The following is a 14,571-nucleotide window of genomic DNA, read 5'->3' as shown; positions in this document are numbered from 1 at the left end:
TTGTCTGTGCCTGCCATAGATTAAATCACACTTATGGCAACCCCTTCTAGAGAAATGAGGAGGCCACTCAGTTCATGTTTTTAACAAGCAGCTGAGGGAGAGAACACCATTCATGTAAACCAGCTAATTCAAACAGGACAGCTGCCACAGTGTTAGAACCCAAATACTTCAAAATCCCCAAGAAGTCAGAGCATAGGAGCTGATCTCTGCCTCCCCCACATTCAATGAACTGTTGTTACATGATCATCACTTACGTTGTTCTTCTAAAATCCTTCTGAAGAGTTGGATATTCTGGCATCTTCCTTATGTCTTCCCAGTCTTTATCTTCGGTAGTGTGGAAAAAAGAGAAATCATTTACAATTCTGAATGTGTTGGTTAAGTAATACTCAGGAAGAAATAACTACAGGAGTTGTTTGTCTTTCTGTTTGTTGGCCAGTGCTATTGTTCTTTAATTGCCAGCATTTCCAAATCCATCAAACTGACAGTTTCTTCATACCTATACAAACAACTAGTAATTTCCTTTAGGAAAAAAAACAACAAACAACTCACTAGCATTATGCCTGCTGCTTTAATGAAAATAAATTACCTGCAGGGAATCCCATTACACTGAAAATGCGGTCTAGCTGATCGTGATGAAAAGGATTACTTGTTTTGATATCCTCCTGGCGACAGTGAAATATAGGTTCTGAAGTCAATAGTTCAGCAAATATGCAGCCAATAGCCCAAATATCTACAAAAGAAGGAGGATAACTAGTGAAAATGTGCTGTACTCAATTGTTCTGTTTTTTGTTTCTGCACGATTTCTCAACCTGTATAACCACATTAAGACAAAATACTTCACATTTAAAAACAATGCATTAACATAACACATTAAAAAGGGTAAAATCTGGAGATATGCTTTCTATAAACCAAAATTAAACTCTCAAAATCCAATTTGCACCCTGGCAGCCCAGCACTTAAAATATTCACGGTTATGTCAGAAACCTACACAATATTTGCTTACAACATAGCTTAAAGGGCATTCAGCTGATCAAAGATACATTGCAATAATACTGCTACCACATATTTCAGAACAATTCCAAACAGATAATTGAGAACCAAATAAATACTAAGGAAAAGACTAATGGCTCATATGTTTAACCAAAAGGTGCAAGCTAGTTAAAATGAGGGGAAAAAGATCCTAATTTTAATCAAGTGTAGAAGAGTGAGTACAAAACTTTGAAATAATTAAAATCCTACTCGACAACTGACTCCCACAGCAACGATACTTTAACTGTATCATCTACATCTCATGTACATAAAGAAAACAACAGCATGATATCTGACAGTTGGACTTGATGATCTTTGAGATCTTTTCTACCATAATGATTCTATATACTGAAAGAAAAAAACCCAAAACTTCTATTTAATAAAACTCTCATTAATATACTTTTTTAGATTAAACCTATCGTGGACCAAAACATTAATTTACCAGAGAATAGTTTTTCAGATTACATGCATGCATCCCAGTTACTGCTCATTACCATTCATCCTAGTGTTCTGTATGACCCAAATATGGATTTACTATGCATCTTAAAATGAAAGTGTGAATTTGACAGTGAGAAGAAGGTTTTTTGTCAAAAAAACAAAGCAAAACAAACAAGCAAACAAAAAAAAAAAGAAAAAAAAAGGATTTAAGGATTTTCTGCACTGATAAATACGTGTCTGGGATACTGGGGGATACAACTTTGGAGAACGTGTTGGGAACAGATTAATAACAAGCATAGTCTGCTGAATACAAGAGTGTGGAGACTTGTGTAGTAAGTGAAATTAGATGACCCTTTTTTATTTTTTATAATTTAATAGAACAAATGCAAAAAGCAATTTAATTTTAATTTATAAGTCTAAGAGATACAAAATTCTTTAAACAGAGTTTAGTTTACTGAATTCAGACTAAAGAAAACACCAAGAAAAGCCTCTTGGTTGTTGCAATAATCTGAGACTCCAAACCCCACTTGCTGTCAATGGTGATGTCTAGCCCACGCTGCCTATGAGACACAGGGTCTCCTTAAGAAAAAGCACTGCTCTCCTTATGTAGGAAATAAAGAAATGAGCCATCGCACTCTATTTGCCAAAATTGGTCAGCTCCATTTCCATGCTGTTACAGGTGTGGAGCTTGAGGTGTCCCAATATATAAACCTTTCTTCCAAGCTCCCTTACAGGAAAAACTGATAACAATTCATTCAGGCTTTATAGTTTTGACAGGGTGTAACTTGCTCTGTGCATTACATCACATTCTCGAGGTTTTATCTTCCTTTGATTTCCCTATTAGCCTTATCTGCATGAAAACAAGATCTTCAGCTGTTGAGATTTTATCTACTCAGGCAACTAATGCAGCATATTAATCACAATTGCTGCCTAGGTAGTAGGCATAAATTATCTACTCCAAAATGGAAATTACTTATTAATTGAAGAATGAAATCTTCATTTAACAGTATCTCTTCACTCATTTTCATATGATAGCAAATCCTTTTGGAGATGGCTTCTCTAGAGCCCAAAAGAATTGCAGCTCTCTTAGTTTTCATGGCTTTCTATAGTGCTCACTGTCCATCACATTGTGAGGGAGAGGCTGGGCCACTGCTCATTATGACATTATTAACTGCTCTATCCAGACTGACCTCTTCCTTTTAATGAAAAAAAAAGGTAAAATCTAGTAATCTAGTATTCTCCCTGACAGCAAAACAGAACTAGGAAATCTCCCTGATGTGACACAGCAAACTTCAAAACAGTTTTTCCTTCATCACGCGCACCGTATGAGAGAAGAGCCACTACAGAGTGTATAGAGAGTGCATTTTAAACCCTCTGAGAATTCAGAAAGACAAACATTGTACCAACTGGATGTTACATCTGTATAAACACTGGAAACTCCTAAGATGGTGTTATAATTTTCTGTGGGATGGCATTACAGGGCAAGTCAAACATGAGACTACTTTAACTTTGACCAATTGTTACATTCTCTAGCAGTTCATATGGTGGGGTTCAACCCTTTATGTTTCCCGCCAGATATTCTTAATCTCTAAAGAATTAATATAAAGTAATCCAAAAGACTTGGTACAGAAAACCTGAAGCTTTAATTTATGCAAGAAAACATTAAATATATGGAAAAGGCCTTACAACCATGCAGCTCAAGCAGGTCAGGGTCTTCTCTTCATGAACCTTTTATGTAACCTGATCTGGAACACATCCTTGGCATATATTGATACCATTCACAGTTAATGATTTTCTGCCAAGATTAGCTAGTCCTTTTGTTTGTTTCTTCTAAAAAACACTCATAATTTGCAACAATAATGTACCACATGTGACACTTTTCCTAGCAGGAATGCTTCAATAATTCTACTAAGTTTAAACACTTCATAGATACAAGCAATCTTAATAGGTATTTATATCCTACATTGTTCACAGTAGTCAACCAAATACAACTTTTAGGTCTGACTACGGGAAAAAAGTCCTTGCCTAGTGCCATCTAAGGTTTTCCATTTATGACTCTTAAAAATTATTGATTATTACATCTACTTCAAATATATTCCAAGTAGCATCCACTACTCCTCAGTAGTGGACACTGACAGAGCAAACCTTAAAGTACACAAGTAATATTTTTCAAGTACGGTGTATTATTATTCTAATGCACATCATCTGTCTCTAGCACTAAAGGAGCTTCTTATAATGTTATATTAAAAAATTAATTATAAATAAAACTTTCTTAAAAAAGCAAGCACCAATATAAGTGGCAAAAATTATCCAACAATTAATTCTCTCCTTTCCCCTCTACTAATGATCAAGATGGTGAGTGGCCTCACTGCTCCTGAGCCAAAGCTAAAACCACTGAAGGTGTCTATTTGTAATGTCCCAGACCCAATGAAAACTGGGACACAAAAGTCCTACAGAATTGCACTGGGTACTGTTTTCTCATCTTGGGAGGAAATGTTTTCCCATCCTGATGTCTTGGGGGGGATGCTAATAAGTTTACCAGAGTAACACAACCATTCCTGTAAAGATGGTTCTGTTTCCTACAGTCTCTTCCATTGTCAATAGGCTTCAGGACTGATCCATGGTAGCAGGTTTTTACTGTCTGTTGGGCTGTGTTGTTTTGCTGATGTTCTCCTCCACCCCCAAGACTTACAAAGTCCTCACTTTCCTCAAGTTTACACTGGAGCCCAGTGCAAGCCAATTTTGTTCTCTTGCTCTGGAAAGAGGGGTAGGAGTGACTCTTAACCACACAACTTCCTCAGGTTTCATTCAAACCTGTTCTCCACTGAAATATCCTTCACTATGACAATACTTCTCAAGTACCATATAATTTTATGAAAAGAAATAAACCGCAGCATTTTATGGATGGACACTTGTGATTGGTTAACAAACTTCCTGTATAAATGGCTGTGTGCACAGATTATTAAAATATTTGTATGGCTGTCTATGTGCCAGTTTTAAAATCTGGGACTCTGACAGCTTTATAGGTCAGCTGAGAAAATCCTGCATGTCCTGCTCTACTTTAGCACTGTAGCCAAGAAGCAAGAACAAAGCGATGCTATTTCAATGATAGGGCTGATTAAGCAGACAAATGCTCGTGTATTCTTTCATTTCTATGGAACAATAATCTCATTTCTGTATTTGTTCCAGTATCTTGGAAACATTCTTTGAGAATAGGATGACCACTTAAAACAATAAGACAATTTATTAAGCAATAGCCTTGACTCATAAAAGGAAACATCTTTTCCCATGCATATTAAGCAAAACTTTTCAGTGAACACAGGACAGAATCCAAGATTAAATACATCATAATTCTTAACTATAACCAAGAAAAGAAATAAACAAATGGTCTCTTAGTCTCATAGAACTTTAATAAAATTCTCTTTTAAAAAAGCAAGTAAAGACTTGGAAAACATCTATTTAGGTGCAATCAATCAGAGGAATTCATCATTAGGTAGGTTTAGCATAATAGCATCAGTACTCAACCAAAGTGCTTTTTTCCTGTTGTTGTTTTGAACGTTTTGAACACAAAGTCTACACTCTTGGCCACAAGTGAATGCTGGTAAAGGCAGTGAAGAGCAGAAGGACAGACAGCAGAATAGAGCTTCCCTGCACCTGCCAAGGGCTAATGCAACAACCAGGCTCCCCAAGAGCTAGGTAGCAAGACCTTAGCCCAAACAGGGCTTTTCAGGCCACCTGTAAGAGCCACAGCATTTACTTAAGACCCACCAAAACTTTCCATTCAAGGCAAGGACATCAAACACACCAACAGACTGGAAACCTAAAATGAGGCTGTACAGGCAAATGTGTCTAAGTTTTTCAAATAGCCATCAATTGGTCTAATGAAAAGATAAAACCTCTTATTAAAAAAAACTCCATCTCATGCTGAGCACAACAGCACATTCTAGACTTACCTGGAATCTTTATACACAAGAGTCTAGGAGCACAGAGACAGTATAAAAAATAGTTTATTAATTTTTATGCTGGTTTTAGCATTAGAAATTAGATTTAAGAAAATAATACACCCTTAAACAGGGATTTCTTTGGTCTGGTAAGGTGTACAGAACATGCCTGTTACATATGTTCTGTTATCATACATATACACAAGGGAAAGACCTTCCCATTCATACATTAAGGTCCCAATTTTGATGTGCTTCATTTAAACTTTAGTCAGCAAAACAGAAGGTTGAGGAAGTAGTTACTAGCTTTTTACACTTGATACCTTCTCTGAAGAACTGAAAATGGGGTCAAACATTTTCATGTGACAGGCTTTTCAAGGGGAAGCAAAAATGTGCCAGTGGTTAAAGGTCAGAAATTTGCTTTCACTCATTGATGTTAGGAAATGTTGACCAATTTTTAACAAACAGCATCTCAACAGACGCTGACTGAAGAATAACTTACACTGTAAAGCCACAAAGATGACTGTGCTGCAGACAGAAGCAACACCTCTCACTAATCCGAGGGATGTTCACAGCCAGCCAACCATGTATCTAAGAACAATGTTTTATTTCAAAAGTGCACCATCTGTGCCATGATGTAATGTCAAGATAATTCAAAACTTTAAACTGCAAAACCATACTAACTTGAATTAATAATGAAATGCACCATCCTTACTTTTCTTTTTACCTCTATGCCTCGATCCTAGCATTTTAAACTAAGCTGCCTTCTCATGTTTGCACTAACAACTTCATTAATTTCAATTAATACAAAAAAAAAATTAAAGCATCTTGACTGAAATTCTGAGTTCACTTAAATCAATTGTTATTTTCTGCAGTGCTTTAATGGGCCAGGCTTCCAACATTCTCTCTTAACAAAAGTAATCAAGGTTATCAAAATACCTTATTTTCCCACTTAAATTTCTACTCCTCAGTATATTATTAAATGAAGATCCTGGATTATATGATTTCAGACTTCTTCTATGCATTAGATACATTATCTAGCTTGGAACATTATACTAAAATTACTGTGCTAAGCTTGACAACACAGGTACAATAGATTTAATACAGGGAGCGGCAACAAATCCAGAGGCCCTAAGTAGTCCTTTCATGCAGCAAAAATATGATTTCAAACAGCAAAATCCTGTAAAAGAACTTAATATTTAGTTTACAGAATTTCATATCCAATAATTTGGAAATTTCGGGTTTACGGTTCTATATGAAACCTTGTATTTAAAATGTGTAGATTCCTGAAGACAGAAATCATCAAGGCTGAAATCTTACCAACAACTGTAACTCCAGAGCCTAAGAATTTGACTTCTGCTACCATCAGTACCTTGAGAACTAAACCCCAACATCATATTGCATTTGCAAGGATTTTCAATAACTGTCTTCTCAAAGACTCCTCTCTCGCCAACTCATGAATCCTCTACACCACATTGTCATCAGCAATTCTTTAATTCCTCACTCGTGTCTCCAAGACTACTACTGCATAAACCAGATGAGCCACTACATTAGGTAAGAGCAGAGCAGCTAACTTCCCCAGGAGCACAGAGTGATGGCTGCATGAATGCAGAATAGAGTGACAGTTCCATCTTCTTTCCCCCCTCAGTTCTTCCAGAACCTGGGGTTGCTCCAGCCTCAGGTGGTGTCATTTCAGGGCAAGGAATTGGGTCAATGGGACAAGCCCTTAGTACTGGCATGGAAAGGGTGTTACAGTCTTGCTTTTTTCCCCCAATCCTAAATCTTTAGATGGTTGGAGATGGCAGAGGAACATTATGACAACTCCATCACCTCCAAGATTTAGTGAAGAACATACTGCTACTTTTGTTTCAGCAACAGCCGTGCTAATACCTCCGAGGGTCCAAGATGTACCCTGACAAGCTTCATGGAAACAAGGGAAAAAAGAAAAATGGCCTTTCAGTGACAACTCTTCAAAAGCCTGAGGAATGTCATGGATGACAAAAGGCAGCTTTGTAGCTTCAGGTCTACTTCCCACTACCAAGTATCAAACTGCAGCAAGTAAAGGAAGTATGAAAACTCATTGCAAAGGTCATGAATCTCTCTTATATTGCAAAGTATTAGGCAGGTCTAATACAGAAACTTTTTACTATTTCCTCCTATAATGATGACAGAATAAAGAACAGGCAAGATTAGCCACTGTTAGGTAAAATAGTATTTACAAAAATTTTCAGGAAATATTCACAGCTCTGTATTTCATAAAATAATGTGAAAAAATTACTGACAATAACAAATAAGAAAGCAGTACATATTCTTTGAAAGGCAAATATACTTTTTTCTAATTAAATGCAAAATATTTTAATAAACCAGCTTTTTTGTAGACAGTGGAACTCTTTGCAGGTAACTCCATGCTAACTAAAGAGGAACAGTGAGTTTGTTATCTGTTGTGTGCTCTCACTTGGCTTGAGTCTTTAACTATTACAACTTTTTAACAGATCCAATGTGTCAGCACCTTCAGAGCTAACATGAGGTGAGCAAAATCCCTGCTATCTGGTAGATGGAGTTATAACAAGGAACAGCTCTGAAGAATACTTTATTTAAAGCCATGACAGTCTTTTCTAGAAGTTATCAAAGCTTTTGATGCCAACTTTATTTCAGTTAATGGTGAGGAATGCGCATGAAGAAACCTTGCTTCCCAGACAGTACCACTGGAGCAGCTTCTTTGTCCTTCCAAACAGTGTGTTTTACTTTACAATATCTTAACATGTCTGTTACTAAGGTTTTCAGCCTTACAACTATTTCTAGTAAGGCACTGCCAGTAACTCCAAAGCATAATAAGCAACTCCATTGGATAATATATGAAACAAACTGGTGTGAAGAGTTATTCTGCTGTCAATCCCAGTTATTGACAAGAAGTCAACATGTGAAGCAATCACACCTGTCCTGAAAACCAGTCATTCCACTCCATCAGTGCTGTAATGTTGAAAGTTTCAGTTGATATTGCTGAAGTAATTATGCTTGATGATCAAACTGAAGGATCAGCTAAAACAACTCCTCTGCACCAGAAGTATGCATCTTGTTAGGATAGCAGGCATTTGGTTTTCAGCCAAAATCAACTTGTAGGAGCCAGCTTTTCAGATTTGGTAGCAAAAAGTGCACATTAAAAGCTACTCATTACTGCATAGTATAGTGAAGGTAACATGTTTATGAAACCAACTTTCAGGAGAAAAACTGTCTTCCTTCCCTAAATAATCTTTCTTTTAAAAAAAATCTAATTTTTTTTTAAACTGAGTTCATGTTGCTCAGGAAGATTAGAGAATCAACATGCAGCTGCAAAGCTCATCTGTCTGGTAAAGGGCAAAGCCAGTGAGATCCTAGGGAAGAAAAAGCTTACCCATGTGAGTTCCCATGGTTATTAACAGTTTGGAAGAACACAAAGCTGATACTTGGAGGGAAAACCAGTTAGAAGGAAAAAAGACATGGAACTAAAACTATGACCAGTATGGGGGATTTTTGGCCTACAAATCATTGATGATTCTTGATGTACATGGGACTAAGTGTAGACAGATTTTTAAAGGCACCTCTTGGTCAAAAGAGAGTTTTAACTCAAAGCTATAGAGGACTAAAGCTATTGCTATAGACAATATTCTGCCTTCTGAGTATTCTTATATGATTTTTCCTGCTCTAAAATAAGCCATATACAGTTAAGTAATCATCATGCAGCAGCAAATGTGTCAAAATAGTAAAAAAAATGGCAAAAGCATCCTGTATGTCCCTTCATAAGTGTTGCAAGGGAAGAAAGTCATAGCAATAGAAAAAGTAGTGGGTGACCACATGTGGAAGTTTACAGGTTAATTTACCAAGCAATCCAAATCAGGACAATTAGCAGATTGTAGCTGTGTTGAAGATTTAGTGGTTTTGTTTTCCTTTTCTTTCCTTTTTGTTTTTAATGTCCAGAATGTCTAAACTTCTCAAGTTAATTGCAGATGCCAAGTGACATCCCAGGTTCTCAGACAAACAATCCATTCATTGAGTTAACAAAAACAATTTACAGCATACTTGTACTGGAGTTCCCTATTATCCTTAACTGACTTTATCTTCAGGACAATACAATACCATGAAGTAGTGTCCTCATTTTATAGATAATGAAACAACACTAGGGATGGAATAAATTAAATGTGGCCAACTACACAGAACCCTTGGGACTGAATCAGTATTTAAAGCCAAGTGTTTTGAGACCCAGCTTACTGTCCTAAGAAATGAAACAGTCTGGCTCACATTACAGTACACGCATTGGTTTTACACCAGCAGAGACAGGTCAGAGCCACAGCACCATTCTCATTCTTTTGACTGTTAAACTACTACACACCTCTCAGACTCTTCAGAGTTGACAATGACCACCAACTAATTTCCAGACTTAACATATAACATATTTGAGAAGCAAGATTAATAGAGGAGTAAGAAGAAGGAAGAACTAAAGCACAAAACAGTTAATGTGTTAAAGTGTGCAACAATCCTGCAGACAGTATTCCTTGAGTTGCTGTCAGCATCCCAAGCTTCCCAAAATACTAATATAGCTTTAAAATGTTCTATTAGGTGATCTAATAATCCTTTACATAACTTCATATTTCTTGGATTATTGTACTAGAAAATGCTGTCAATTCTTTAATAAAAGAAGAAACTTTTAGATTATTTTAGAGCAAGAAGAAAAAACAGCAGTAAATCACCCAGTACCTGCAATAACTAGATAAGAGAGCAACAATTAATCCTTGGTATTGAAATATTTTGCCTCTCAGAAAAAGCATAAGAACAACTTTGATAATCAAAATTAAGAAAGTTTACCACATGCCAAAACAAGTTTACCACAAAACATCATCTGAATCCAATTACCCCTCATGTTGTATAAAAGTTCCCAGGGCATGAACAAGGGTTCCTTCTTGGTGCAGCCTGAGATTTTGTTTTCAGTGCGCATACATGAATATTTTCTCAATCTCTCTAAATTACTTTATTTTTCTAGTTTTTCCACAACTCCTTCCTCAAATCACAACCTCTCACAAACAAGAATGTAGATTCCTATGCAGCAATCAAATGCCGACTGACTATGGATTTCTTCTTCTTAATATTTCTCATGGATGCTTAAAAGCAGTCCCCTGCTCCTGTGGCTCCACAGACGACAGGTGGGAATCTCCCCTTTCCCTTTTTCTGAAGAGTTTTCAGTCTTCCGGCTGATCCCACGTGTAATTTCTGGTTTATCAGATTTTCCAGATAGGTCTTATTTTTTTTCCTTCCAACCCTCCCAGAACATGAGACCAAAAGAGCTTCAGGCATCAGTCCAAGATTTCCAGAGGCCCCACAGGCTGGCCAGCATGCCAACAATCTGTGCATGCACAGCAGGGACATCTGATGCACTCGGAATGTGTGGGACTCACTGCATAGGCAATATGGAACACATATGCACATACTTCCATCCTAAATCCTACATAATACACCCCAGATATTTCCCTCTCTTTTATTCCTGCATGAGATCAAATGGTATTGTTGAAACTCTGACGGATCCCAGCATACATTATAAATTCATTCCTTCTGATACACCAAATATTTTCCTGTGACATTTGCTTCCAAAGGCATTTTGGTATCTGCTTATACCTTTCACACATTTCCAGCTTCCATAACTGTATGGTACTCTGGAAATAGAATGAGGTGACCGTGCACTACCCAGGATTTGAATTACAGTTTCTCTACACCTAAGTCTCATCTGGGCTGGTAAATGCAGTTATCACAGAGCCATTACTGACATTTCTGATGGCCTATAATTTAGACAAGGGCAAAGAGGTACCTAAGAAATGGAGATTTCTCAGGTTTCCAGGTTTATTTTTTCACTATAAACAAGCTCATCCTTTTTTTTTTTTTTTTTTTGGTTCAGGACAGTGTTTTAGCTTTGCTTAATGGGTGGCTGAATGATCACTTTAAAGAATTCTTTTGTCAACAAAATCCAAACCATCTAAAATACTATAAGTCATCTGATGACATTTATCAAACATGCTATTGCTTTAATTAAGGCAAGTGGTAAAGAGAGGTAAGATAACAGGCTTGTTTGATAGCACTGATAACTAAACAAGCTGCAGCTTGATAAAAACAAGTCATAATTATGTTATTACCTTGATATGCTACAAGATGCCCCAGAATGAATCATATTGGAGACTGCCACATGTTTTCCTAAAAACCTATGATGAAAGAGTTCTTACTATTTGCTTTACCTACTAAAACATTCTTTTCTAATCTGATGTTCCCAGAGTGAAAAAATCCACTCTGATTAATGTCTCCTTTCAAGCTCAAAGTCAGCTTAACTTTTCCTTCATTTTACCACAGTCATTTCCTTTAGTTTCCTTAAAATTAAACTGCAGAAGTCTTTGCCCAAACATGAAAGGAGCACTGTATCTTGCCACTTACTTGAACCTTGTTTTTTAAGTATTTTAAAGTATTTTCTGTTGTGCTGGACTTTCTAGTTGTTCAGTAATTTTATTAAAGTTTCCATGTTCGCAAGGAATTACATTTTTGCAGCTACTTGGTTTCACCTGAAGCTTGTTCAAGTTACTTTTGTTTGCAGGTTTTACATTTTTGCTAAAGTATGAAGACCTGATGAACACAGAGAAACATATTCTGGTTTTGAATTTTAATGCAGAAAATGCAGGAAAACTTCACAGGCTATAGTGATTTTAGTACAAATTCATATTGCAGTAATGGAATAAAGAATGAACTTTGGCTTCTACAACACCATTTTCCCAATTTGCATTCATCTGGTAAGTTACTTGTAACTATGGTACCAGGTATTACATGTGTAATATAACTTATTAATATTAATTTTAATACATTTAATTTTAACATTTCAATACATTTACTTTTTAATATTGATATTGCTTTTATTAATAAGTGGGGCTTACATTACAAACATTCACAATTCAGGAAATGAAATATTCCTCTCCATGAAACCCTAACATGGGTTTTTTATTATCCTTTTAACATGCAGAAAGCAAAAGCTTTTTCTGTTGTTCAACAACAATATTTTCCTGATTCCTATATCTCTTTAAAAGATGATGTTATATATAGGATGAACAACTATCTGTTCTGCAAGGAAATAAATTAAAAGTAGAATATTTAATTAGTAGGAAGAGACAAACCGAATAAAGGACAAATATCACTGACAAGTCACCCCCAAAATAATAAAATATGCTTATGTATGGTTTTGTGTAATATATAGCACTTTCTAAACAGATTTATTTAATTTCCCCTCAAAGTTAAAGTATTTACTTTAATTTTCCCTCAAAGTTAAACCCATAAAATGTAACTAAGATCAGGTCCAAAAATCAAAGACAAAAATCCTGAAGAAGTCAAAAGTCAAATTCCAATTTCAGTCCTTGATCTTGTATGAGAATTATTCACATGCAAAGAAGCACACCTAAAGACTTTATTACAAGAATAAAACCAAACTAGACACTATAGTAGACAGTACCCAGGATATTTTGAATACACTGCTAATAATTAAATATATGTGAAACCAAAATAAGGAAGAGAGTATTACATGCAGAATACAAAAAATACATTTAAAATAAAGTAAAATCAAGACAAAGTCAGTAAAAACCTAAGCAAACATCTGAATCACTCTTGGATAATGTTGCAGAAGAGAACTGATGACAATGATTTCCTAGTAAATTCAAACAAAAATATTTCTCACTATGACAAAACTGAAAGAGAAAATTCTACTTTCAGCCTTATGTTATTTGTATTTATTAATCAATAAAAGTTATGTATTAGACACGGGAGAACAGCTATGGAAAACAAGTAGCTATACTAAATAATCTTTTTTTCCCATAATTTGCTATATCTAATCACCTTCCTTCTAAATTATTGTTTCCAACTCCAGAGCAGTTAAATCTTACTTAATTTCTAAGTTATTACTAAAAGCAACACATTAGACTTCCTGAGAATTGCATAATATTAAGAGATCTAAAAATTGTATTTCTTCCACAGAGATTTAAGAGAAAGTTTTAAGAGTTGCATCTTTTGCCAAAAAACATTAGCATTTGAATTAAATTCTCACTAGCATGCTTAGCTCATGAAAATAGCCTTATTTTAAGTGCACATAGTGCTGGAAGCAAAACACAAGTCTGGACTCAATGAACTGCATGAATATCATCACTACTGTCATTTTCTTACTCACTTCTTTGCCTTAAAGCTGCACATAGATCAGCCCCATGTGCCTTTTTGCTTTTCTCTTCTCTTCAATCACACGCTCCTCTAATCCTTCAGTCAGCCTACAAATCTCAACTTGCAACTCTCCTTGTTTTCATTTCCTTATTTTTATTTTACTGCCCAAATAGTTTTGAGTCCCCTCAGCACTCACCTGCACGCCAGGTACTATGTAACCATTCCCACCCCTCCTGGGTGACTCACTGGTGTGATACAAGAAATAAAAGCCTCAGAAATAATAAACTACTAGCAAAACCAGATCTCTCCAAAGTACCATCATCCCCTGAAGTTTCGTAGGAACTTCTTGCCTGTGTTTTAGTATAGGCTAGAGATCCCTCAGGGCAAGAACCAAGTTATTTATGACATAATTAAACAAACAACAGCATTATACTAATTCACCCTTCAAAGAGATACCCTGAGATAGTGGTACATATCACTCACCCAAATCTCCAAACAATATGCCATCTATCAAAAGCAGGTAGCTGTCAGCAGAGGTAACTTCCCTGTACCACACACGCAGGTCACTCAGTAATCTGGTCCCTTCACATCAGTGTTTTCCACTATGAACATAGGGCAATTTAAGCACCTAATTTGCAGGTGTTGGAGGCAATCCTCTTGATATTTTCTTTAAAACACTCCAGCAAACACAGACTTAGTAGTTAGCAGCCCAGTCTGCATAGTGGGAGGTGCAAAGCAGGCCCTAAGAGTTTGCTCCTGTCACCATGGGACTGTGCTGTCTCAGGGTCTCTCGCTGGTCAGAGTGATCCCGAGAAATGTTAGAAAGTCTCTTTTCCCAGCCCAGTGCTTGAAGAAGGAATCAGAGCTCTTCAGTTCTTGGTCTCAAGGTTGTTTATTGTTCCTTATCTATAAAATACTTTCTCCTGTCCAGCTGAGGTACGCTCAGCGGGACAGTCCAGGCACA

At 36.3% G+C, this 14,571-nt stretch overlaps 1 protein-coding gene across 2 annotated transcripts in view; it reads right to left on the bottom strand.

The window, feature by feature from the left end:
* The window catches only part of CDK19 (cyclin dependent kinase 19), a 118,974-nt gene that overhangs the window by 15,398 nt on the left and 89,005 nt on the right, over window positions 1-14,571 (bottom strand). For both annotated transcript variants that reach the window (XM_054279991.1, XM_054279990.1), the window contains exons 7-8: window positions 587-730; window positions 255-324 (exon numbers count right to left, since the gene is read on the bottom strand). In XM_054279991.1, coding sequence (XP_054135966.1) covers window positions 255-324; window positions 587-730 — 214 coding nt within the window. The remainder of the gene's footprint in view (window positions 1-254; window positions 325-586; window positions 731-14,571) is intronic.

This window comes from Melozone crissalis, unplaced genomic scaffold (assembly GCF_028551555.1).
Source record: "Melozone crissalis strain CALT ecotype California unplaced genomic scaffold, PUWL_Pcris_2 ptg000027l_1, whole genome shotgun sequence".
Classification (NCBI taxonomy): Eukaryota; Metazoa; Chordata; class Aves; order Passeriformes; family Passerellidae; genus Melozone; species Melozone crissalis.
This window is presented reverse-complemented; position numbering and strand designations above follow the sequence as displayed.